The 26,040-nt window shown below is 40.4% G+C and overlaps 1 protein-coding gene across 4 annotated transcripts in view; it reads left to right on the top strand.

The window, feature by feature from the left end:
• MYLK (myosin light chain kinase) overlaps window positions 1-24,249 on the top strand; it is a 191,305-nt gene extending 167,056 nt beyond the window's left edge. For 3 of the 4 annotated variants that reach the window (XM_021400604.1, XM_021400605.1, XM_021400606.1), the window contains 7 exons: window positions 3,835-4,052; window positions 8,844-8,967; window positions 16,548-16,700; window positions 17,874-17,997; window positions 19,120-19,249; window positions 20,110-20,229; window positions 22,073-24,249. In XM_021400604.1, the coding sequence (XP_021256279.1) occupies window positions 3,835-4,052; window positions 8,844-8,967; window positions 16,548-16,700; window positions 17,874-17,997; window positions 19,120-19,249; window positions 20,110-20,229; window positions 22,073-22,344 (1,141 nt within the window). In that variant the 3' untranslated portion in view covers window positions 22,345-24,249. Of the gene's footprint in view, window positions 1-3,834; window positions 4,053-8,843; window positions 8,968-16,547; window positions 16,701-17,873; window positions 17,998-18,777; window positions 18,896-19,119; window positions 19,250-20,109; window positions 20,230-22,072 lie in introns of those variants that run through there. The other variant, XM_021400607.1, reaches the window with a different exon arrangement.

Here is a 26,040-nt window from a genome sequence, read left to right as displayed (position 1 = left end):
AAAAGTTAACTATAATTCAGTCTCTCATTTAGAACCAAAAGATACTTAAGAAGTAGATAATTTTCTTTAGGCAGTTCTAACCAGGTATTGAAGGAGCTTGTGTCAATTTTCACTTAAACTGACCGGTTGTCTCCTGCAAAGAACTGAATATTAGTTCATAGCAGTCTGCAGAGGGGAAAAATATGCTTGAGAATGCAAATTTCAAAGCTATATTCTAACGAAACAGTTGAATTACATGAAAAATTCACCTAGTCAAATTTGTAGTACCAAGAGACATTGGGAGTACTTTCATTTTCATCATGGACAATATCCAGGTTTTAGATTTTTAAGAGATCTTGAGGGATTTGTATGATGTGTTTTTCCTGCAACAAGATAAATACTGATTGTAAAATATTTATTTGTGGTAACAGCGCCATCTAAAAAATGTCCGCAGATAAGCACAGTGCTGTAGAGCTTCTCAATGGGCTGGGACTTAGGGATATGAAGACAACAGACACTTTTTTCTTCAGGAAAAGAGAAAGCTGAGAACATGTTCATGCACCAGAATTCATTATAAGAATCTGCACAGTGTAGAGTGGAAAGTAATGGTCAGACTTCAGAAACACAAAGAACGAGCGTGCATGACCAACGTGATGTTTGCAGCATGCGTAACACACCTGCGTAGTGTGAATCCCATACTTGTGGCAGTAGCAGCTGGAAAGAAAATGAAATCCTGATCTGTATTGATGTGTTTTTCCAAAAAGTTACATCAGCCACTGTGCTGCTTCCCCAGGCAGACAGCTGCACATCCACAGCCGTCTGCTGCAAGGAGAAGCAGGTTCCTTGCTGGCTGGGACTGCTGAACCAGATACAAATTGTTAGAAGCAAAAGAGACTTTATCTATATTTTGCTTCCTTGGCACTTGCCTCGATTATGTGAAAGCTGCTATTGCAGTGGCATATTTCAGAGGCTGAAAGTCCGTTATACAACCTTGGTACTTATGTGCAAGACGGTGCTTTTATTTTTAGATTCAGCAGTAGAACAAGCAGATGACGGTAAGAGAAGGGAGCCCTACTTAGCTTGGAATTGGGAGCTGGCAGGCCTAATGGAAAACAAGGAAATGTATAAAGAGGTTTGAATTGCATATGGCTTTACACTCCATTAGTTCCCCTCTGGCAACAAAAGAGGGTTATTTAAAAAAAAAAAATACAAAAATACAAACCAATTTAAGGTAGTTTTGCTGACCAGTCTAATTAAGATGAGATTTTAGTTTGGGATTGTTTTGAAGCCCCACATGGAAATTTCCATAGCGTTACATTTATAATAAATAAATAATAAATTTAGATTTTTTTGATCATTTGTTTTCAATCAATTACAGCAAATGAAATCAATCAGTTCTTCCCTGAAAACCTTCCTATCTACAGTCTATTGGAAGTCATGTGCTATCTCAGGCATTTCCTCTTCTTATATAAAAAAAGCACTCTTCCAAAATAAGTATCTCAGTGGAAAATGAATATAAAAAACCAGTAGCGCGTGGTGAATAGCATTCAGCACTGGGAGCTGAGTGCCTTCAAGTGCCCTTTTTGCATACTTGAGACGGTTTGTTTTGACATAGAGAATAACAAGATTACTGTGTTGAAAATTAAAATTATTAAAGCAAAATTGCAGCCATAATCTTCGTATGTCTCCATTTACTTGGTGTGGTTTAAGTTGGCACAAGGTCGTTGTTTCAAAGGGAGATTTATTAAAACTTAGTGAGTATTTGCCTGGGCAGCTCCAACGTAGATTCTTCTCACTGTTCCTCCGTGACAAAATCTTACAATAAAGCACTCCTAAATGTGTATTCTTTGCCTCTGTAGAGAGGAGTATTTTCCTCACACTGACCTGCTCAGACACTTAGGTTCTGATGCAGCTGTGACTGTGTGAAGAAGGCTTCTCCTCCTGCTGTGTATGTGCAGGACCTTGACTGCTTAGGTTCAGCTCAGCTTCCTAATCCATGAAAAATTAAACTGGATTTCTCTCAGGACATAAATGGAAAAACATATATTCTGTACGTGCAGTTGAAGTTTAATCTAATGATGTTACCAGAGTGTCTAGAGGTTCTAAAGGAAAAGCAGCGTGCAGATGCATTAACAGTAACTCATTTCCAAATAATGTGATAAAAGCGGCACTTGAAGCAATGGCACAACTTCTGGAAGATTTTCACTTTGGGGATCTGAAAAATATGACAGCTTTCTGTTAAAAATAAGTCATCATTATTCATGTTAACAGTCAAAAAGGAAACTTGACTTTTTTAATGTCAGGGTAGTTATCATTTAGAATTGCAGAGTGCTCCAGATATCAACATTTTGCAAGCAGGTATTTTCATAAACACCTGCACAGGGGTTACTCTCTTACTGGGGTAACAAATACCTGATCCCAGACTTACTGGAGCTGTAGCCATATTACTGGCTTTATGTTACAAATGTGCTGTAATCCAATGTAACCCCAAGTCTGTGAAGCATGTGCTGTTCTTTTTATTTCCATATTAGTAGGAAACTGCAGCGGCATTTCTGATAATATATCTTCTAAAATATTATAGACAAAGTAACACATGTGTCCAGAACTCCAGATGTTTCAATTTCAGTTTAGGACATAAGTATGTATCTGACAATTTGCAAACACTGCAAAGCCATTTTTGACTTGTGTGTTTTCTTTCTGTAACTGAAATGTGGAATTACATTTGGCAATAAGCATGAATGCTGCAAAATATTAAGCCATATAAAGACCATGGAATGTTTCAGCTAGAACAGATTTCTAATAGCAAGGCTGCTCTGCAGCACTTGCTCCCTTCAGAATGGGTCATTTATCTTCATAAGAAAAAAGTATTTCCCATCTTTGGACATGAGCACATGAACCAGTTGAGTGATTACTCAGAATTTTTTTTTTTTTAAAAAAGCCCTTTCATCTTGTTTTACAAAATCTGGGTGAAATGTGCCACTTCAGTTCCACAGTCTTGAATTTCTACCCTATAAAAACCACTTATTTAACATCTTAAATGAGCATAAGAATGGAATTGACTTGCAAGGAGTGTTATGATGGCTCAGCTGGAAATACCTGCACTGAAAGAGTTGTGGGATACATCCTTGCCCTGTCATAGCTAGGGGGAAATTCCCACTGAGCTCGCTTGGGTCAGTGATTTACCCTTTGAGCTTTGCATTCCAATTAACCATATCATTTGAATTCTTCCTTCTTCACACATTCTTTGGCACCCTCAGTCTCTCTTCTTCCCAAATGCCTTTTTGCTAATCACTAGGAGTTTCGTTTTCCTTTTTTGCAACCCATCCTATACTTTGAGGTCACACTCTTGATCCATACTTTTTTCTCCTCCTATCCTATACTGTAGTTTATTTCTACAAGACACTATCTGCACTTGTGTAGAAATGGAGCATAGGAAGAATGGGAGCAGTGAGAAGTGTAAGTTTGGAGTCTGGGATGGTATTACAAGCATGTCAGTTGAGTGGCAACCACTTTGCACACACCTTAGGGCTAGGTGCAAGTGGCTGCATGCTAGAGGCACAATGTAAACCCAGCTATCTCCTTGCTGTCTGGGATAATAATGTGGATGCTTCACAGTCCTGACCTGGAAAAAAAGACATCAGAATGAAAAAATCTATTGACTTATACTATATGCAAGAGGTGAGTCTTCCTATGTGACCCTTGTGTCTGCAGACAATGACATGAAAAAAAAAATATGGATTGCATCCTGAAAGAACTACTGTAAGCTTGAGTTATTTGAATTTGTGTGAAGGAAATAGTTTGGTTACTCCCAAAATGAAAATGCTACAGAAGTCGTCTTTTTTCTGTCTTTCCTAGGGTTTCTGGAGGAGAACTCTTTGAACGAATCATTGATGAAGACTTTGAACTGACAGAGAGAGAATGCATTAAATATATGAGACAGATTTCAGAAGGAGTTGAGTACATCCATAAGCAGGGTATTGTCCACTTGGATTTGAAGCCAGAAAATATTATGTGCGTCAACAAGACTGGTACAAGTATCAAACTCATTGACTTCGGACTCGCAAGAAGATTAGGTAATAACTTTTCTGTCTGCTTCAGTATGGCATGGGGAAAAGGGCACAATAAGCAGTAATTCATACTTACTATTATATTGCTCCCTGTAAAAGAGTACACAGATATTTTTCATATAAATAAGTATGGCTTAAGGAAAAAATATAAAAGGGGAAAATAAAATGTTCCAGGGAGAGACTGGAGCACCTCATCTTCGAAAGGAGTTTGTAGAGAAGTGTTTACAAAGAAGGGACTTGTTTCTGTGGCCAAGAGTATAACTGTAGGTTACACAGTGAAATACATACTAGTACTAACATTAACAAGTATTTACATTTACTCTAGGAAACTGTAAAACAGTAATTTTCTAACTGTAAATAATACAATGAAACCTGAATCCACAGGAATATAACAAATCCTTGAGACTTTTTAACAGCAGAGTTTAAGGTGATGCTCTCAGAGACTTTCAAATATGGATAGTTGCATTCAATTTATATACTCCACCATGAGTGTTACAACTTCCCATCCCAACCAGAAGCACATTGTTGTTCATGTTAGATATGTGAGGAATTCCATAAAAAGCTGTGTTTAGGTTGTGCTCAAGATGATTAATAAAATAGCACTGCTTAAAAATAGCCTAACAGAATCGAAAAGAAAATGAAAAGGTCTCATTTGACTTCTCTTCTTAAGCTGTTTTTAGCAGCTTCTTATCACTCATTCTGGAGTAAGATTTCCAATGCGATCTGCAATTTGAAAGCGTAAGACCTTGGAGGGTTCCACTCATCAGTGACACTTCAGCTCTAGAAAGCAGCGCTCTGACTGTGGTTGTTAATGTTATTGATGCCAAAATCACATACCGATCTTTTTTAATCTTGTACTTTCATAGGAGAGAAAAATATATCATTCCAAGAAGTAAGAGGAGCTAAAATATTTGATGATCTTTGAGGTCTTTTCCAACCTCACTGATTCTGTGATTCTGTGAATGCTTCACTCTGCGTGAACTGAGATTTGTCACTCATTTGCCATTCATTTGATTCAGACAATTCATATAGATTGCTGCTCTCTATATGAAGTGGCCCACAGATAGATTCTTAGTAGTAATCTTCTCTCTTTCCCTCTTTAATCAAAATTATATTTAGTGCTTATTATAAAATAGCACAATTATTATTATAACAATAGAGTTTGAAATCACAGCCTTCTGTTTTTTTTGTAGCATGCCTACCTGCTGCTCATCCTAGTTCTTTTGACAATTAAGTAATAGACTACTACATGCCCAAGAACATATTTTTACTAAAACAAACCAAAAATGGTGTGTTGAATGAATACAGGAGACAAATCTACTTATCAGATTGGTGGAACTCCAGAAGGGCATTATGTGAATCTCAGCCACATGGACACTGTGAATTCAGAGACATAGGTGTTTATTCCATTCATTAAAATAGAGCGGTGCCACTTCTGTTCCTTCACCAGTGTGGAGCTCGCGGTTTTCTGGGAGCACAAGCTGGACTTTGCTCTTGTTGAGGAACAGGAGAACTGTTATCTAAGTTCCAGTGGTAAGGGTTTTGTTATCAGATGTGTGAAAGACTTCATCTGCAGATGTTCCAGCTGTCAGCCTGGAAAACTAGACTTATAAAACTGCTGAAGTGAGCAGATTTCATCAAGAAGAGATATGCATGTAACCACAGAAAGTGTTTCTATAGAAACTTCTTCAGCTACTTTAATAACGTGAAACCACAGTTAAACCCACATTTAGCAAGAGGAAGATCCTCCTTTCAGTGGCCTGTTCATACCCATTAAGTTTTCCATTTTTCTGTTAATGTAGCAGCATTATTGTATGTTGCACAGCTGATCCTGGTTTGTGAGCTGCTACAATCATGTCCCATGTAGCAAATCTCTAATCTATCTATAACGTTTTTTTTTTTAGGTAGAAGGATGAGACTTATAAGCACTGAACCTGATTTTGATTTTACAATACTGTATGTTCATTTGGCTTAATATGTTACTATTTCTTGCACAGTTACATTGAAGGTATTTGCTTTTTCTTTCATAGCCTGCCATCCTGGACATCCTGGGGCGTATGGCTAGGAAGAGAAAAGCGCCCTGCTGTTCCATGCCCCCAAATCAAAAACACTGTGTTCATCACTAAGATGTTTGTCACATTTGGCTGACATACTCTTCAAAAGCAGAAAACACTTTTACCATCTCATTTACTCAAAAAGTGCTAAAATCAATTTTCACGAAGTGACCTCTTTTGGCCAGTTGTGCTGCATGGTGCACTGACAGCTCGTTCCATCACTTGTGTTCCTTCAAGCTTTGTGATTTTGGAACTGACTGTCATTTGGAGCCCTTGTACTCCAGCCATGACCCTGAGGCAGCAGATAGCACTCAGCCAAGGAACTGCCAAAGGGAACAGCGACCGATTTTGCATTTCAGCTTCTGAGATTTATTTATGATTTGTTTGTAACTAATGCAAACTAATGGACTCAAATATTCAACATTTCTTTCAGTTTTAAAGAAATTAGGATCAGCTCCTTCTGCTGTCATTTTCTGCAGCTAATTAGTTCTCTTCTACTGTCAGGAAATACCAAAGCTGCATTGGGATATTTTCCTGACCTTTTTTGGTGTGCCGAGGAACACATGTAAAAAATTGTTCAAGATAAACTTCTTGAGGAGAAGAGAATGGTTTTTGAGTACTGTAAAGATTTTTTTATTCATCAGTTGATGATATACTGTGTCAGCAACAGCTTCCAGGGAGCCTGTCGACTTTCTGTCTGAACTAAATGATATCCAAACACAGATCCTGCTTGTGCACCAGGCTTGTAAACATCTGGGTAAAGAGCTGACATATTATAGCCTAGAAAAGGTCTTTTTCCTTTTTTTCTTTTATATGCAGGAAATGCTGTATCGGTTCTTTCGTATCATATGCTTGCACTCAAATGCCATGTTTTCAAAAAACATTTATCAGATCCACGGGCAGCACATTTTATACACGCTGGTTCGTGATAGTTTACACGGTGCACAGAAAAGCTTCCAGACTTGGATGTGAAACATCTGAGCCCGAGATTCAGGTGATCGTGATGAAGCTTTTAGAAAAATAGGTGCTTTGTGACAAATTTTGGTACTTTTTTGCAAGTACCATTGTAAATACATGTGGGTGCTGACCTTAGAAAGAAAGCAATAAGGAAAACTATCTTAGGCTTCCTGTTCACACTTGGAAGAGGAAGGGCAATCTCATGGGCCTTGTTTTTAGCTATATCAGTTTAGGTTGAATACTAAGGAAGCCTTTCTGGTGTAAAAAAAACTCTGACTGTGTGACTGCAGGGAAGCTGTGAGATATCTTTTGCCTGTGTTTTTTGAAGGCTAGTCAGACAGCCGGCAAAGGGTCTTGGTGCTGGTGAACTTGCATGCAGGGAACAAGGCAATTTCCTGGGACCGCTCCTAGGCTTCCTTCTCTCTGTTTCCACCTCAGAAATGGCCTGCCTCTGCAGACAGAAGCCTCTTCAAGCAGGGCTAGCGTGTGAAAATGAGGTTTGCACACTTAATTTACTATCATCGCAGCATTCACAATGGGAAACTGGTGCAACTGTGAATTAGTTCACTGTAGTAGTGCTTAAGTTTGCTGCAAGCATGCTGTTTAATCCATAGGGAAGTTATTAACCCTAAATATCATTCAATTTTCATTTTGTGCATTGGGAATTTATGTAACTTGAAAAAGCAGCAGCTTAGTTGTATGATTACATTGCAAAGTGCGGTAATGGGAGTTCTGGTCAATAAAAATGTTCTCTAATGATTCAGTGTTGTGGACAGGTAGCTCTTAGTGGAGTCTTCTCAAAACTTTGACCTGTGATTTATTTGGTGGGTTTCTTTTTTTCAAGCTTTTCTCTTGATTACCAAGCTGCAAATCTCTGTACGTGTGGTAACCTTTACAGGTGCAGAACTGGAGTCTGTTACATCTGTCTTTCTTCCCGTATGTATTTGCTTTGCGTAGATGGTAATGTCTTTGGGATAGGAATGGTTCCTCTCCCTGTCATTGTACAGTGCCTCATCTAGATGCCACTCTCACACAAAAGATAAACGCAACATAACGGATCTCTTAAGACTGATTGTTCAAGTACACGTGCAGACTGGACATGAGTTTCTCAACCTAAATCCAAGCTTGTCTCAAGTCAGAAACAATTTACCTCCTGACTTTTTTCTACTTCTAGAGAACTTTTTTTAAAATTGAGACTGATTTTTTTCCCCAACACCTTATCTATTCTTTCCAGTTTCCATCCTGCCCATGCTTGCTTGTTCTTTTCTTCTTCTTCCCATTCTATTTGAAATGAGCACAAAGAAAACATGCTGCTTCAGTTAAAAGATGTGCAACCCAATATCGATTCTATTTCCTGTTGAAAGTATAAAAATATGTTGGAATAAAATAATTATTATAATGCTATCATCGCTGTATTTCTGCCATAAAACGCAGATCCCTGAGCTTTAATAAATCTTAGATAATTTGTTAAAACTCTTTTCTACCCTGGAATCCTGAAATCCTCTTGTGAAACTGTGCGAACTCTTTGCAATACAACCTTCTTATTTTGTGTCTTGCACAGTGTTGTGTGTTAAGGGATGCTTAATACATCATTCCTTTTTTCATTATTATTTATGTACCAGCTGAGAAAGTAGCAGTTCACTCACGATTTAGTTTTTCTGATAAGAATCTTTAACAATGCCACAAACATATGTGCAAGAACTGTTTCTTTTTCTGTTGCTGGAGAGTAATAGTTTTTAAAAATTCAAATGCAGCAATTAATGGTTTTCTCTTTCATTCTTCACAGAAAGCGCAGGTTCTCTCAAAGTTCTCTTTGGGACACCTGAGTTTGTGGCTCCAGAAGTTATAAACTATGAACCTATTGGATATGAAACAGATATGTGGAGTATAGGAGTTATCTGCTACATCCTGTGAGTACCTTTGCTATTCTTGATCTAAATCCCAACAGTTTCTGAACATAAGAAATCTCCATCAGTTTCTGGGTGTTCTCCACTTTTCAGGCTTTTTGTTTTATATTTACAAGTTCCAGCATGGTTAATAAAAAAAATCTCTGATCTCTGAAGCAGTGAACTGCGGAATTAGCAGCTCTAGAAATGTAGCCATTTAGCGTTATACGTCTTACATCACAAACCAACCACATTTCTCATTTAAAAGCCAGTGTGATAGTATTTTATTATTAATTTCAAACTGCTTTTCCTAGCTGTTTAACTAAAATGTTTGGGCGTGCACTTGTAACTGATCTTCTCATTCTTTTATTCTCAAGAGAGAAAATTTTTATGTAATTTTGAGGTCTTGCTATTCTGATTACATCCCCCACGGGACAGACTAAAATATCCCAGCATTACTGTATCTGTTCACAGTGCATTTTAATTTATTATTAAGTGCAAACCACTGCATAAATACGTTTTAAAAGCAGCATGGATCAACCTCATGGACATATTTTAAGGAACAGTTAGTTGGCTGCAGCTCCTCGTTACACATTTTGGTACGTGGTGCAGTCTTTATATGTGAGTAGATACATGTGATTATGAACTTCAGTGGGTTTAGAGAAATGTCTGTGGAAATAACACCTCCCAGGTCTCATGCCTAGAACAGCAAACAATCTTCTTCCTACTGTGACTTTGCAAATTTGATGCTACATAAATGAATGAGATGAAACTCAGTTTGGAGCGCATTGTTTTTTCCTCACTGCAATTTCAGTAACAAGTAAGTAGGAGATCTTTTCACTCGTTCTCTTACCAGGCTTCTGTCAGTGTCTTGCTTTCTTTTCTGGAAGAGCTCTCTCCTCCCTGCCTGGCCTCATCCCTGACACCTGATGATGTGGAGGTGTTTCCCTCACCTTTGCTCAGTCTCGCTGCAGTTCTCTGTACCTTGTCAGCCTATTCTTGTTCTCATACCCTTCTCATTTCCAGACTAAGCAACATCATTTTCTTCCTTGTCCTGTGCAAAAGCTACTGCATCGACTCTCTTACTCCCAGCCAAGACTGAATACTTCTGTTATCTTCTGTTTCATATGTGAAGTGTGCTATACTCTTCAAGGTCACTTTGCTCTGCCAGTTTATTTACAGGACCTTCATTTTCCATTTAGTACCAGCATTTTTTTTCCGGATCTTGAAAGCTCGCTTGGATCGTTCTGTAGTTGAAATAATTTAGACCACACAGGCTGTACTCAGAAGACAAATCCATTTATTTCTCTAACTTCTGAGGCCTCCTGAGTTACTGAGCACTGGAAGAGCGGTGTGGAGATCCCAAACTGCCTGCGCAGCAATGAAAAAATCACGAGTGAAATCAATGCTGCATTGCCCTCTAGAGGCCTTTTACGCTTTAAGAAACAAACCATGCAAATAAGACTCACACATTTGAGGTTTTTAACCAAAGTATACGATGAGTTCTTGTGTGCTTGCAATATAAACAGGCTATTTCTTTTGAGAAATGTCAGGCATGCGTGGAAAAAGTTGGCAATGGCAGTTGTGTGTGTTCCCAAGGGAAACCAAGCCAGGGCTTCTGCTCCCATACAGTACATGCTGGTCGTGTCGTCATCATCCAAGTGTAGGGTAAAGGGAACAGGTGAAACAGAATTATGAAATGTCTTGCCAAAGGTCAGTCTGCTGGCAGGGGCAGAACTGTTTCTTCCCAGTTCCTCTGTGCCACCAGAAGTAAAGAAATTTGTATGCTGACGGGATTGCGGTGGTGTTGCACCTGATCTGATATGCCTTGTGAAATACGTTATGAAATAACTTGTTTGTAAAGATGTCTTTAGGCTCATTTAAATCCTCATGAAGGTAAATTTACATTACCCAAATGTAATGAAAATCTCCTTTTTCATGCATAACTATTGCCACAATAATGATTAGCAGTACTAATCAGCATTTGTCTTTCTTGCCATAAGAGCAAAGTAATAGCGGTTGGGAAGAGCTCTGAGTCATCACTTGGACTTTCCCTCCCCACCCGGAGGGACAGGCTCCCAATCTGTCTTCACTTCCTTAAAGCCCAGCTATTTTTGCAGTCTTTCAGCTCCGAGCCGTTATCCAAAAGGGACCATCACATCATCATTACAGAATGCAAATAAAAGTCATTGAGAATTGGATCTCTCATTAGCTGTAACTCTGCTTTCCCGTTTTGATAGTAAGCTCAGAACTGCCAAATCTCAAGTACGAAGTGTAAGACTCACTCACTTGGTGTCTGCCTCACGTACCATCACTGTGCTTGTACCCTAGCATTTGCATCTTCTCTCTCGCTGATGTGGTGAGTCAGATCATGGAAGAAGAGTTGAGCACTGCAGCGGCATTGGGCCTAGGGACAGGGCTGCTCCAGACAGCTGATGGCCCGGAGCTGCTGTCTGTCGCATGCCTTAAGTGAAGCTGCAGGGAGCACTGCATGACTTGATAGCATCTCTTTTGTGGTAGGATTCAAGACAGTTGAGAGACCTGTAACCTGCCCAGAGAGAAACATGTTCCCACTATGCCCTGCACAACAACAAACACAGCCCAGGCACAGCAGAGACTACTTGAGAAATCTCTGTGGGTGAAGGGTCTTCCCTACAGAAGAATTTATTAGGTGGGATGTTTCCTCAAGTAAGAAACAGGGTGAAGTCATTCCTCCAGAACCCTTCAGGTAAAGCTCTCTCCTGCCATGCAGGCAGTACAGGTATTGCACTCTGCTGCATATCTCCCTTACAGCATGATTTACTTAATTCCATCCTACAGCTCATGAGTATCCTTTCCACATTTCTAAGCTACACACTAAATCCTTTTAATCTTTATGGATAACTGATTCAGTCTCATCTCTTCATCGCTCTCCATTCTTCCTTAAATTTCCCTGTTTGTATTCTCCACCTCATGCATTTTATCTTCCACTTTTATCTTGCTCTCTGTCCTGTTCTGCATCACAGTACTGTCCCACATACTTAAGTTGATCTATTGCCTTTGAAGTAACAGGCCACAAATATTATAGCTTGTGTATATCATCTCCATTTATGTCTATTTCAGTGTTTCTTTTTGCGTTTGCAATAACCTTTATCTAATGAAGGTTAAAACCTCCTGAATTCTTTCCAGCTCTTTCTGTCCAATTTATTCCAGGCAGAAATATTTGTCATTTTTCTATTTCCAGTTCTTTTCCAGTGATCCATTTGGATAACCAGTGCTTCTAATATTCATTAATCTGAAACAATTTCTAAATTATTTTTTTTTTTCTAACCAGATTTCAGCCAAAGATCTCAGATCTGTATTTACATAGATAGAAGCTTTTCCTTCTGTCGCCTTAGAATCTAACTAATACAAGTTCATTGTCTGCCTAATAACACATACCCTGATTCTTCAGACATTCCCTTTCATTTTCATTTATGGTGTTGTTTGTCACTGCTCCTTTTCCTCCCTCATTCAGCAGTTCAGTTTCAGGTTGAAAGACCTTTCAGCATCCTTCATCTTTTGAGTGTGCGTACTCAGAACTTTGATGTCTTTGCTGCCTTGCACTTGGCTCAATGCTATATTAAAAATTTAAGCCTTGTTAATATAAAGATAAGAGAGCATTCTTTTTTCTTCAACAAAGCAAGTTAAGAGGCCTGTAATGTCAAGACTAATGCTCAGAAGAAAATGAATTATTTGGTCAGCAGCGCTGGCAAAGTGTGATTCCACGTTAATCCACTGAGCATGTAAAACAAGGGTGAGAGCAGAGTACTGGCATGGATGGCTTCAGTAATGAGCTGTGTTCCTTTACGTGGGCATCTCCATTTCTTCCCTGCAATCACCAGTGTGGGAGTGAGTCAGCCCTCCACTAAGGAAGAGGTTGTTTTGTACAGCGGATGCTTTTTTTCTGTTGTTAAAGAATTCAACTACTACATGATCTCCAGGGTGCAGCCATTATCTCCTCTGACTAAATGGGCTTATTTGGCATAGCCTGCACAAGTTTATCAGAACGATTCAGAGCCACTCTTCATACTGAATACTGTTACTTTTTTCACTATTTCTGCAATGCAGAAACTGTAGGCAGGAGCTCAGTGTCATCAGCCCAAATCAGTTGCTGCTGGAAACTCTTCTTGCAGAGTAATGCTCAGAATCCCATTTTATGAGACATGCAGCAAGCCCATCTTTCCTGGGTTGGTGACAGTTCTAACGCAAAGTCTTCCAAGTGAAAAGCTGTGGTCTTTGTTACATAGGCACTAAGACCGGTAACTACATTGGACCCTTTTGATCTTAACATTTCAAAATGTGCAGTCAGATCTTCACTAGAACAGACCAATAAATGTTAAGGATTGTCTTGAGAATAAAATATCTTTCTTCTTTATTTAGAAGTGGAAACTGTGAAAGACTTTCTAAACAAATGGTTCCAACATGCCAGGAAGATGCCTGGTTAAGTAGCTGGAAAAACGTTTTCAGTAAACAACTTGCTTTTTGTCTAATAGTAACTTCACAATGTAAGCTCAGTATTAATTTTCTGGAGAGGTAGCTCATCTTTATCACTTAGCTTCAGCATTCCAAAAGAAAATTGTTTCCATAATCTGTCAAAAGAGTTGCTGGGCCATTATTACTTTAAATGGCTATTAAGAAATGAACAACCGAGACTTAGGTCAGTGAGATCTGTGATAAAGAAAAGAATTTCTGAGTATAACCTGCATAAGTTTATGGGGTTTTTTTTGCTTTCTGACTACACACAAGGATCTAGTTCTCCTTACAAGTATTTTCATGACAAAGCAACTGATTCACAACGTAGAACTGTGGCAGACAAGATTTTCACCTTACAAATTTGCACCAGCACATTCAGAAATGCAAAAATATGTTCATGGAAGCCTTTGAAGGGCACTGTTACAGAGGTGTTCAGAAACGGCAGCTTACTGGGTGCCAGTTGGGTAATTAAACAAATGCATGCAACGGTTTGATCCTATGAAAGCAAATAAGATTATAGCAGATAATCCTGTCATGCAATTTTTCTTCCAAATGATAATCATAATAATAATAATAAAATAAAGCCAACCAAAGCAACCCAACTATTTTTTACCTCTCTAATCTCCTTCTGTTTATCCCTCATCTGTCAAAAGCTGTGTGTGATGTGCAGTCCCTTTGCCCAGAAAGCTAGATGTCTCTCCAAACCCTGCATCTGCAACATCAGTGTGAAGCAATGGGCGCTATCTGTAGCAGCCCCTGTAGCACAGGAGTGATCTCTCAATACAGCAGCTTTAATCTCTGGACATAGGCCAAACTATTATTACAGCAGAAGAGCTGCATAATACTATTTGTGGTAATACTATGCAAAGGTCACGTTTGCCATCCTTCGACACAGTGTTGAAGGGAAACGAGATTGCTTTTGCCGTGGCTACCCAAGTGTTTCCTCTGGAAGTTTAAGATGAAGAGCATCTCCTAAATTGACAGTGAATTAAATAAATATTTCACAGACCTTTCATTTGTATAAAATGTGAGCCTTTCGGTAAGCCACTGAATTGGTTGAGAGATTATTGTGCTTACTACATAGTTGCAAAAGAGAAAACTTAGAAATCAGATTGATAAGCCAAAACCTAGAATGGTGATACAGATGAGACCTTTTCACCTCCTAAAACATTACGGAGAGAGCATATTTATTGATGTCAATGGGAAAATGCTTAAATATTGTAGTGGGGGTAGCTGTAAGGCCCTGCAGGAGGGCTTCACGGATTCTAGGACGGAGTTTTGCATCAACAACTCACATGGCCACGGCTGCTGATGTGCGTGAGGGCAGAGCAGAGTCCCTCTCATTCTGTGGTGGCTGCACCAGCTCTCCAGCGCTACCAGGTATAACACTTGTCTCTACCAGTAAACTGTGTCAAAGTCAGAGAACAGTCACAGTAAAGTAGGTTGTGTTATGGGACTATTTTTGTGTGTGTATATTAATCTTTCAGCTTCCTGCAACTCGTGCCTATGATATGTGCATAAATTTATGCCACCTTATACAGTTATGAAGGCAAGCTTCACTGTTGTATTTGAATGCACCCTATATACTGAAAAACAAGACAGCAGGTACCTTCTGATCTGATTTACCTTATTCTGCCTGAGAAGAAACCAACCTTTTATCTTCATCTCATGTATTATTACTAGCATATTTCTGAAGTATACATGCAAGATTCTGCACTCTGCTGTACTGCACACAACTTCCAGAAATGGTAAAAGATTCCATCTCTGCTTTGCCTGCAACATCAAAGAGTGTGTCTTTCTGCTTGGCTGAGGGAAGTAAAATCCATAGGAAAAAATTCTGATTGAGATTTTGAATGTAATTAATAACAAACGAGTAACAAAACAGCAGGGAATTATACTAATATCATTAATCTAGCAGCTCACTTTATTTGATCCCAGTCTCTTTTCTTACCAATCTGTTCTGCAATATTCAGTAGCATCACAATATTTTTCCATATAATATTTCCAGAACCCTAATAAGTTCCACTTATTTTTCCAAATTAAAAAAGTACTTCTATTGAAATGTATCTGATTGTTTAAGAGAATGGTTAACGTGATTGTACAGAGAAAGGAAATAAAGTCGGTAAAATGTCACTGAGAAGAGGTTAGCAGGTAGATTGCATGCCAGGACGGAGACCTGGAGAACTGTCTAACTTGCAGTTTCAAGGAATAAACCAACCTTTCGTCTGAACATTTTTACTGAAAGGCCAAGCTGTTCAGCTCTCAGAAGAATCTGGCTGCACAAAGGTACAGTATAATGAACGACACAGCTCAGCTAGAGAAAGGTGCACTGCAGAAATGACACCGTGATGTTCTGTAATTGCCTTTCACTTCCCATTTATCAGTTATACTGAGTTAAAAGCCTTGAAAGCTCAACTTTTGTTATAAAAGAGTATTATTTCCACTTCAAGCATCATCACAACTGACTGAAACCATGAAGACCAAACTACTTCTGGATGCATCTGCATAGCTTAACAGCCTGCAGTGAAGTAGGACTGTTTTACCTGGCAATATAATTCAGAGAGAGAGGGGTGTGTGATTTTGTTTACAAAGTAGTCCTGGGAACGTCATTATTTCATGCTGCATCTTTCTTCCTGGGCTCTCTCTACAGAAATAACAGGAATAAAATGTACAAAACACTTGGTTTGATGGTAACGGTAGGAAAGGCACTATGAATGCACACACACACACACACACACACGCAAAAAAAGCTGTTCAACTGACTTTGGTGTGAAGATGGCAACATTATTTATGCAGAATGACACAAGTCATTTCAAAGTCTGTTGTGCTCCATTTTCACCTAGTTCTAGTTCACTCCTCAGAAGTCTTGGGGAGAGAGAAAGAAAGAAAGAGCAAAATCGTTCCTTTCAGCTTTGCAGTCAAAATCCAAGTCTCTTCCCCGTATCTGTATTCCCATTTGTAGTTAGCTTTGGGTCTTTTCTTTTTTTTTTTTTTAAGAAAGCTTTGACTGACAAAGATCTGCAGCACGTAGGAGATGTCGCACACTAATTTAATTCCATTTGCAAAGTGACGCTGTTTGCCTTGTGTCCGTGTGTCTGTTCTACCCCCAGGGTCAGCGGGCTTTCTCCCTTCATGGGAGACAACGACAACGAGACCCTGGCCAACGTCACCTCGGCCACGTGGGACTTCGATGATGAGGCTTTTGATGAGATCTCTGATGACGCCAAGGACTTCATCAGCAATCTACTGAAGAAAGACATGAAGTAAAGCAGTTGGACTTGATACACTTTCTATGTTTGCATTTAGCTGAACGTGCCAGCCTTGTTTCCCCCGCTGCAAATTGCTGCATCGCCGCAGGCACCTCTGGCAATACTTTATAAGGAGCTCTGTGTGCCCTTCTGCCTGCGTGCAGCTAGCATTTATTTCACAGTGTTGGGGCTGAATGGAGCGCTCACTCTTAATGGCCCGCACTTTCTGCTTTTGCTTTCCCTCAGGCCAGGTGCATCCTGAGGCTCTGTGTGCCCACTGTGCTTTTGCTGTAGTGTGACCACGGCACAAGAACTGCAGATTGCTGCATCAGTGTTCTGTCTTGATCTGGATGGGCTGCAGTTTTGCTCGGTTTATTTCCCTGTGTGGCTTTTTGAATGCGGTGCCTCCAAGTACCGCAGGTTTCCTATAAATCTAGCAATTGGGCAAGAAAAAAAAAATAGAGTGGGAAGCCCTGCTTACAGCAGCCTGAAGAAAGCAAGAAAGCCTTCTTGCAAGGAGTTGGCAATGGGTGGATAGAGAACAGAGGATTATTGATGTGTGCATGCCCAGGGAAGTGCTAGAGTCACCGTCCCTGGATGTGTCCATGAATTGTGGAGATGTGGTGCTGACGGACGTGGTCAGTGGGCACGGTGGGGGTGGGCTGATGGTTGGACTCGATGATCTTAAAGGTCTTTTCCAACCTTTATGATTTCTGTGATCACAAACAAAGTGGAGAATGGGTGTGGCGTGACCAGAGATTTGGACATTGCTGTTTTGTTACGTGCTTTATGCTGCATGGAAGGGAGGGTATTAAGTGGTGGAAACAGGGAAATTTCTGGAAGTGAGGGAAAGATCTGGGACAGGGCTCTGCAGGCATGAGGTAGCTGGATCATTGCCATCGTGGCTCTGTTGAATGTGCTCCATGCCTGAAACATACGGCTTTGCGTGCTCTGTTTTATAATGTTTTATTCACACTTGAAAATGCACAGCTTTCTCTCAAAAAAAAAAATCCAGAAATTAAGAAAGTGAGTTTGGGAAGTAAGCATGGCTGGGAAAGCAGCACCATGTGATCTGTGCTGCTAAATTTAGGAAACAGAAGGATCAGCTTTGAGAAAAGAGAGAGGGAAATAATGTTAAAGCAGCTGTCATTAATGGCAACACTGACTGGTCTTTTTATATAAAAACAGGAGTCGCTTAAATTGTACTCAATGTCTTCAGCATCCATGGCTGCAAAAAGACACCAAAAACATGGAAGCCAAAAAACTTTCCAAAGATAGGATGAAGAAATACATGGCCAGAAGAAAATGGCAGGTAACGAAGAGGATATGCTAGTGGGCTTGTTATCCTAATAAGTCTCTGTATTTCTAATGTTTGTGATTCCAAGACATAAGTCGTGCCAGGCAGTTCCTGCAAGGGAAACTCCCGTGTGGCCCGTGCGTGTACGCAGCCCAGCAGAGCTGGTGTCTGGGGGCAGGCAGGAGGAGGCTGTGCCATGCATGTAATGTGACTCTGTTTCACTGCTAAAGGCAGACGAGTCCGAGCCTAGATTTGCCTCTTCTGGGGTGCTGACTGTCATTCCTCCCTGCACTGCTGAGGGGTTTTTGTTATCCTTAACAAAACTGAACTCTCCCAAGTCAGTAGTGCCTGTCCTGTTGAGGCACTCAGCTTCTCATGGGATTGTCACGTTGGTTTAATAATTTTATTTAGCGTGTTTTTTCTCCGTATCTTCTTTTTTCTTAATGCTGGAACTGTTACACTAGGTCCGCCTGTGCCATTCTGATAGTTAGGGTAGCTGAGACATAAAATCCTGGATCCAGCCCTTTCATTAGCCTACAAATACTCATTTATGTTAAATCAACCTTACATTTCCTCTTGGGTTCTATTTTACGTGTTTCTTAGGAGATCATGCAAGCTGCACAAAAATACACGTGTCCATACTAGAGGCAACGTGGTTTGGGTGTATTTTAGTATCCTGGCAGTTGATTCTTGAGCCTGTCAGAGGTCTGCTTCCATCATGCAGACGGTTCTTTCTCATTCGTTTCATATTAGCTGCTTATTCATTCTGATGAAGCTCAGTCCAGCCCATAAGGCTATCGAGAAACCCGTCCACCACCAGAGCTAAGCTGCAGTTAAACAGCGCATAGCTTTCTTGCTGGCTCCCCTCTTGCACAGCGCTTCTTATCCTCAGCTAACAGAGACATTCATTTAGGTATGAGTTCATCAGGGGAAGTTTATATCTGCAACTAAATTTGGTAATTCGGACCAGCCTGCTCTGTCTCTCCTAAAACATCAGAGCTATATATAAGCAGTTTGTCCAACAATTCCAGCGCGGTTTGCAGAGATCCCAGCTAATTTGTACGAAGCACCATTGTCACAGAAAATCACATGCTTTTTGGACTGGATTGATCAGAAGCCCTTTGTGTTATGTCTTAGAAAACAGGCCATGCTGTCCGAGCAATAGGAAGACTGTCATCCATGGCAATGATTTCTGGTATGAGTGGGAGAAAGGCCTCTGGGAGCTCGCCTACCAGCCCGATAAACGCAGACAAAGTAGAGAATGAAGGTAAGGAACTTTGCTGCAATTCATTTTTACCTCTTCAGGAATCTTAGGAAAACTCTCAGCAAAACGCTAGAAGAGACCGGTCGTTGAATTGGTTATTTCTGCACTCTGTCTCTGTTACTATCTTTCTCTTTTTCTTTTAAAGAAATCTACCAAAAAGTCATTGTTCTCGTATTCTGATACTCAAAATGCCCCAGCCTAAGTAGTGGCAGCAAACTGTTCTCTTTTTAAAGGCAAAGAATTAAGGCAGATTTTTTCAGCTGCACTTTGTATCAGTTTGGGAATGCATGTTTATACAAAACTTGCAGTGATGTATTAGCTCCTCATGAGAGCGAGCAAGTAGTGCAGTATTAACACTTGCTGTGACCAAGAGCAGTACGATGGTGCTCCTCAGATAGAAGCTTTTAAAAAACATAACATGTCTACACTGTTCCCTTATATCCCCATTTGAAATGTGGATTTGTGGTGTATTTCAATCGGAGGTGCAGATGTTTGACACTTCTGAAAATCAAGCAAGTCATTCCGACATATCCACACAGGCTGATCTGAGCTGAAGCAGTTTCCCCTCCGACCAGCAGAAGTCTGGTTTTGATACAAACAGATTCAAGGAAAAATTAAAGATTATTCATAGCACAGTGGCCTGCATGTTGATTTCATTCTATTTATGGTCTGAATATTTGTGCTGCTGTGACAGCCTGGCGCTCAGCTACGCAGCTAACGTCCTCACTGTCCCATCAGCTCTGAAGAATTAAGTGAAATGAAATAAAAGCAGCTTTCATTACCATCTGGTTATAAATAAATGAAATGCATCTTTTGAGAACATCCCCTGTAAAACAATTAACTACATTTTCATTCCCCTCCAGATGCTTTCCTTGAAGAAGTGGCTGAGGAGAAGCCCCATGTAAAGCCGTATTTTACTAAAACAATCCTTGACATGGAGGTTGTGGAAGGAAGTGCTGCTAGGTTTGACTGCAAAATTGAAGGTACATTGAATAAGCATCTCTCTTTCTTTCTTTCCTTCCCTGCCACCTTTCTGCATTGTGCTGTAATGCAGCTCTTTTTTTTTTTTTTTTTAATTGTTGTGTTGGTATCGTTTTTCTTTACCAATGTCTGCATGTCACAGCATGGATGTGTTGCAGCAACAGAACTTTAGAGCAGCATGGGCTTGTTCTGTGCTTGCCATAGAACAGCAGCCTCCTAGAGTCACCGTGTGAGTCATTAATTCAGATTACGAAGTGGGAACAGCTAGGTGATTTTTGAGGGTGGAAACAATAAAAACAAGATGCAGTGTAGTACCACAGGTTGCAAAAGCACACTCTTAGAGACTGCTTACCAGAAACTAAGAACAAAAAGGAGTCACTGTCTGAAATGACAGACAGGTCTCGGGTGACCTCACGATGACTTTAAATGGTGCATGCATTGTGTTGAAGAAATCCCTAACTGCATTTGCAGAAGAAATAATGATAATATCATTGTGCTGGTTACAAAAGTCACATCTAGAAAATACGGTGTGATTTTTGTGATTTTAATTTGCAAGTTCAAGAAAGAAAATTCAGACTGAAGTATGCAGATAGAGTAAGTTTCTGAGTAGCGACTGAAAGAGCTTAGCTTGGCTGGTCTTGCAGTCTGAAGGCAGATAATGTGAGCATTTCTATTGCAGCGAGACTGAGGTTTCTGTCACAGCTGTCAGTGAAAACTGGAGATTAAAAGGAGAAGAGCCATTAAAACAAAATGGATAGCGTTAGTACCATACTGCATGTGTAAAACGTAAGACAATATCTAACCTTAAAATTAGGTTCAGAAACTGCCTCACTGACCTTCTGCTTGTTTGTTTCTGTGCTCCTAATCTCTTTCACTGCCTGTGTTTCCTACCTCACAGCGGAGATGTGAGGATGGATTATTGTTGCTGATGGATGCTCAGCGTGAGGGTATGTGCCTAAGTACTGCATGGAATAAAATAGATGGACGTACACGGCCGACGGTCCAAACCTTCCAGTGCATCACTGTAACGTTTGCTGTATATTAGGGATTCTGGCCCTTTATTTCTGTTTGGTGGGAAGCCACCCTCCCATCACAGTGCAGAACTTGGCTGAGACAGCCTTCAGTTTGTTACCGCAGCCAAGAGTACTGTATAAGGGATTGTTCTCCAGCATGGACTGCACAGCCCTGCGCTGGCTGCTGGAGTACAGCAGAGCCATTTGCTTCACAAAAGGCTTGGAAACTCCTGTAGAGCTGCATAACCGAAACGTTTTTCTTAGACTCCCTTGCTTAACCTAACAAAGGGAAGAAGGAAGCGCGAGTGCCGCGGTCGCTTTACAGGACAGGCTGGAGTGTAAGGCTCAGATTAGGAAGAGGAAAGGTCAGACCTGCTGAAACAAAGCAGCCTGAGAAGGATAATGAATTGCACTTGTAGCCCCCAACACCGTCCCACAAAACGCTAAAATGTCAGCGTTGGGAACTGCAGGTTCCATCAAAGCTGTAGCACAAGGTAGGCTTCAAATGCACTATTTCGAGTCCCATCCTGGCTGATGACCAAGACATACAAAAAGCTTTCTGCAGTCACTGAAAAAGTAGTTGCAAGTGGCATCTAGTGAGTACCTCAGAGCTAGCTTCCATTTTTCCTATTCATAATAAAGTTGTTTCAGGCAAACGTAAAGTAAAAAAGACCTCAGGTCATTTGCATTTATTTTACATAAAACTCAATGAAATATTTCTGTACCAGCATATTGGCATGTCCATACACAGACGTGGAATCGGAGTTTAAAGTAATGACGGATGAGTTATTACTCATTTATTGCAATTGCTGGTCTCTCTCCGCTATTGCAGGCTATCCTGACCCTGAGGTAATGTGGTACAAAGATGATCAGCCTGTCAAGGAGTCCCGTCACTTCCAGATAGATTATGATGAGGAAGGGAACTGTTCTTTGACTATTTCTGAAGTATGTGGGGACGATGATGCCAAATACACCTGCAAAGCTGTTAACAGCCTTGGGGAAGCTACATGCACCGCAGAACTCCTTGTGGAAACAATGGGAAAAGAGGGAGAAGGAGAAGGCGAAGGAGAAGGAGAAGAAGATGAAGAGGAGGAGGAAGAATGAAACAAGGCTCAAAATAAAAAAAAAAGAAGAAAATATATTTAAAGACTCGCCTTATAAGGCTCAGAAAACCAAGTTATCAAAAGCACCTTGTGTGATACATAGGTCTTTGAGGGGTTGTTTTTTCAGCATGATCAGTTGATACCTGTTTGCTTTAAGTACGGGCATTAATTGAAATCAGCAGGCAATTTAAGTTACTAGCATTTAAGCAAGTCATCGAGTAAGTTGTCCAGTCTATCTTTAAAATTAGAACGTACGGAAAACGAGTCTACAATTACATTCTGAGCTTCTTAAAGAAAAGGTCGGTTTACTGAGCTCATTGCTCTATACCATCATTTTCTCAGCTAAAACTGCAGCTAAGTGGGCTCCCTAAGGTTTACTTTACAAGGAATCATCTGCCAGACGTGCGGAGAATCGCTCCAGTCCAAAGAAACTGCTCCCAGAGCAGTGTCTCCTATAAGGGAAGGTCTGATAAAGCCAGTGTTGCAATTTGAATGTTGGCACGGTTCATTTCCCATTTGGTTTAAACACCGTTTCATTGTCTTAACTTCAAACATATCTACTGCCCTGCTGGTGGTGCAGCTCTAATGCTGGCTAAGCTTAGATACCAGTGGGCTTTGCTGAGGTACTCCTCTGGTGCTTCAACCAGCTGACGGCGCCCTGTCAGCTTTCCCTTATAGAACCTGGCACATCAGTGCGGTCACAGACGCCTGCTTAAGAAACAGACTGAAAGCACAAAGACAGAATATCTTCTGTTTTGTTTTGTTGTTTTTCTTTTTTTTTTCTTTTCTGGTCAGTTTAATAATGACCTATGATTTATATATATGCTGCTCTGAGAAATAGGTTATTGCACCGTCAGCGAATGGCTCTGACGTGCACGTGTGTGAATGGAATCCCAGGTTAGTTAAAATTTTACTTGCATTTATTTGGCAATTGCAAAACAGATTTCAACTGATGATAAGCTGGAAACTCCCACAGATTTTTTGGAGTAGCCAAAAAGATAGTAGTCTGGATTACAAACTCCTTTATACTTAGCAGTTTCCAAAGAATCTTAACGTATATAGGACCTATTTGTACCCTATGAGCTTGACTGTCTTGTTTTTGTCTAGACCCTGCACCACTAAGGCTGTTGCCTTTTTAAAAAATGCAGAAAAAAAAAGAAACAAAAAACCCCAAAGCCCAGGCTTTCTTTCAGAAATGGTTAACACACTCAAGACTTAGTAACTTTGCTTTCCTTTCACAGTATTGGCACTTTTTATTTTTTTGTTGTTGTTGCTGTTCAGAGGTAATATCAGAGGCTGTAAGGTGATGATATGCATAATCCAAAACCAGCATGTCTTTCTTACATTTATGTATCATTCCAAAAGTGATTCTTTTTCTTTTCCACTTTGTGTGTCAAGTGCAACAATTTCAAAGGTTACCTCTTTAAAAGAATACCTTAAGTCCTCACAATGAAGTAGGCAGCGTACGTTATTACAGGTGTGTACAATATCAGCCTTAGGTTGTTTGATATTACCCAGTTGTGTACGTGTTTCATATGATTTGCTCTTCTACATTCAAAGCTCAACTAATGTGGACGACACAATGGTTTTTAACTGCTTTACTCTCTGTTGCTAAGTTCAGATTGCCAGCATGTCTTTTCCTTTTCAATTGATAAAGAATTCTTGTTATACTAAACACAGTATTGCCACGATTCCTTATACAGAAAGGTTTTTAATCTGATTTAGAACATACAGAGCTTTTCTCACGTTTTTAAATGTTTTAGGCAACAATGGGGTGTATTTTGTACCGTAATAAAAATATGCTAATGTTTTCCCTGTTTGTTAAACCATCAGAATTGCAAAGATGAGAACGCTACGGCTGTAGTTACTCACAGTTCCTAAATAAATAATACCACAAAGCACACTACTTGTATACTCTATTGCAGGCGTCACTGTGTTCACATCGCTTAAGGAAACTGACAGCAGCGCTCTTTTCCTATTCTGTCCTCACTCCTGCCTGGCACAGAAACGGATGAGGTGGCAACAGTGAAACTTGCTCAGCCTTTGTGGTGCTGCTGCACTTGCCCTGTTTTGTGAGCGCAGCAGGAGGCTGCTGTGCCCAAGTGCCATCAGGTGCAGCATGGTGCTGGCACTACTTACATGTCTCCAGCCTTACTGCATACCTCGCAGTGATCGCAAGCATGAGTGTGGATGGGACACCACAGCAGCTCTGGTCTTCTCTTACAGTTGAGAATTCCTTACGATGGGGAAATGTATAGTTCAGGAAGACTGCAAGAGCAAAAAAAAAAAAAAAAAAAAAAGAGGAAAAAAAAAAGGAAAGTCAAAAAGTAGACACATATTTATACCAGAGTTCCCAGAAATTGTAAAGATAGCAGTATTTAGCACCTTCACTTGTGCTGCTCTTATGCAGACATCTTTTAACACGCAGTTCAAGGCAGCACAGACAAGACAGAATCACGTAGAATCTCCCTAAAGCAAAGATTGTGAAACATCTGCTTATAGCAACATGTTTCTTGAGCATACCTTCAGCCCTTGAAACAGTCATCTCTGCAAGATGGGCTCCACCACCTTGAGACTTGAGACTGCTGATTTCCATTTCGATAGGCACATTTGTAAAGCAGCAAAAGATACAGCTTTGATCGCCTATGACGTGGGCATGGCGAGGTCTGCAGGTACATGTGCTGGGTAACAAAACCTGTAAACTCCGTACGGGTGACACTGCACAGGTGTCCCATTTCCTCTCCTCCTTTAATAGTTCTTCAGTAGCCTACAGGCTATAAACTGCCTCTTTTTCTTCAAGCATGTACCAAGCTTACCATCCTTCTGTTGCCTCCTGTTAACATCCCTTTAGTCTGCAGGAAACAACGAACTTCAGAAATGGTGTGATACATCCCTAACTCAGCTTTAAGCAATCGATTCCAACCTGTATTTAACCTTGAATTCTTTTCTTGTCATTGTTTGAAGAACAGGGGAAAGGCTATTCTATCTCAACAGAAGGATAATTTATGAACTCGAAACCCTGTCTAATTTTGCCAGCTATCCTAACTGGTCTAATAAATGGTATTACCTCTTCCTATAAACCTTGTTCTGCTTGTATAATGTTTGCAAAGAGCCACACTCTGGGTGTGGCAGGGTTGAAACAGCCCCCAGAAGCAGAAGTTATGCAAGACGCTGCTCAGGTTGGCCTGCTTCATTCTTTTTGTTTGCCTTTTGTATAAAATTCAGTCTTCTTAAGCGGCATTGGAGACTTGGGGCTGGTTGGGTTTCTGGATTTGCAGACACCTTATTGACCTAATTAGAGACCCGCTGGTAATAAGCATCCAGAGCACACACTGGGTCGACGAGGAGACATTTGCAAGTTACATGCAAGGTATGCACGGATTTCTGCAGTGCTTTCTGTTTGCTCACAAAGCAGCTGGCACAGGCTTTTGGAGCCCTCCCTGTAGTGCCAGACGTTGACAATGCAGAATTTTTGCAGCTGCATGTATCAATAATATGTCAATGTCTCGCATTTCTGGGAATGTTTACTGGGAAGGCTGAGAACACTACACTAACAAATTACTCTCCGAAAATTCTCATAAACCATTCTGGAAACGAACACCACTGATTTCTCTGAGAAATCCACTGCTCTACTTCATCTCGCAGAACGGAGACGGCACACCGCTCTCTCAGCGCCCCGGGACAGCCCACTCCCTCA

Source organism: Numida meleagris, chromosome 5 (assembly GCF_002078875.1).
Source record: "Numida meleagris isolate 19003 breed g44 Domestic line chromosome 5, NumMel1.0, whole genome shotgun sequence".
NCBI lineage: Eukaryota > Metazoa > Chordata > Aves > Galliformes > Numididae > Numida > Numida meleagris.
Note: the sequence above shows the minus strand (reverse complement) of the source record. Positions and strands in the feature narration are given on the sequence as shown.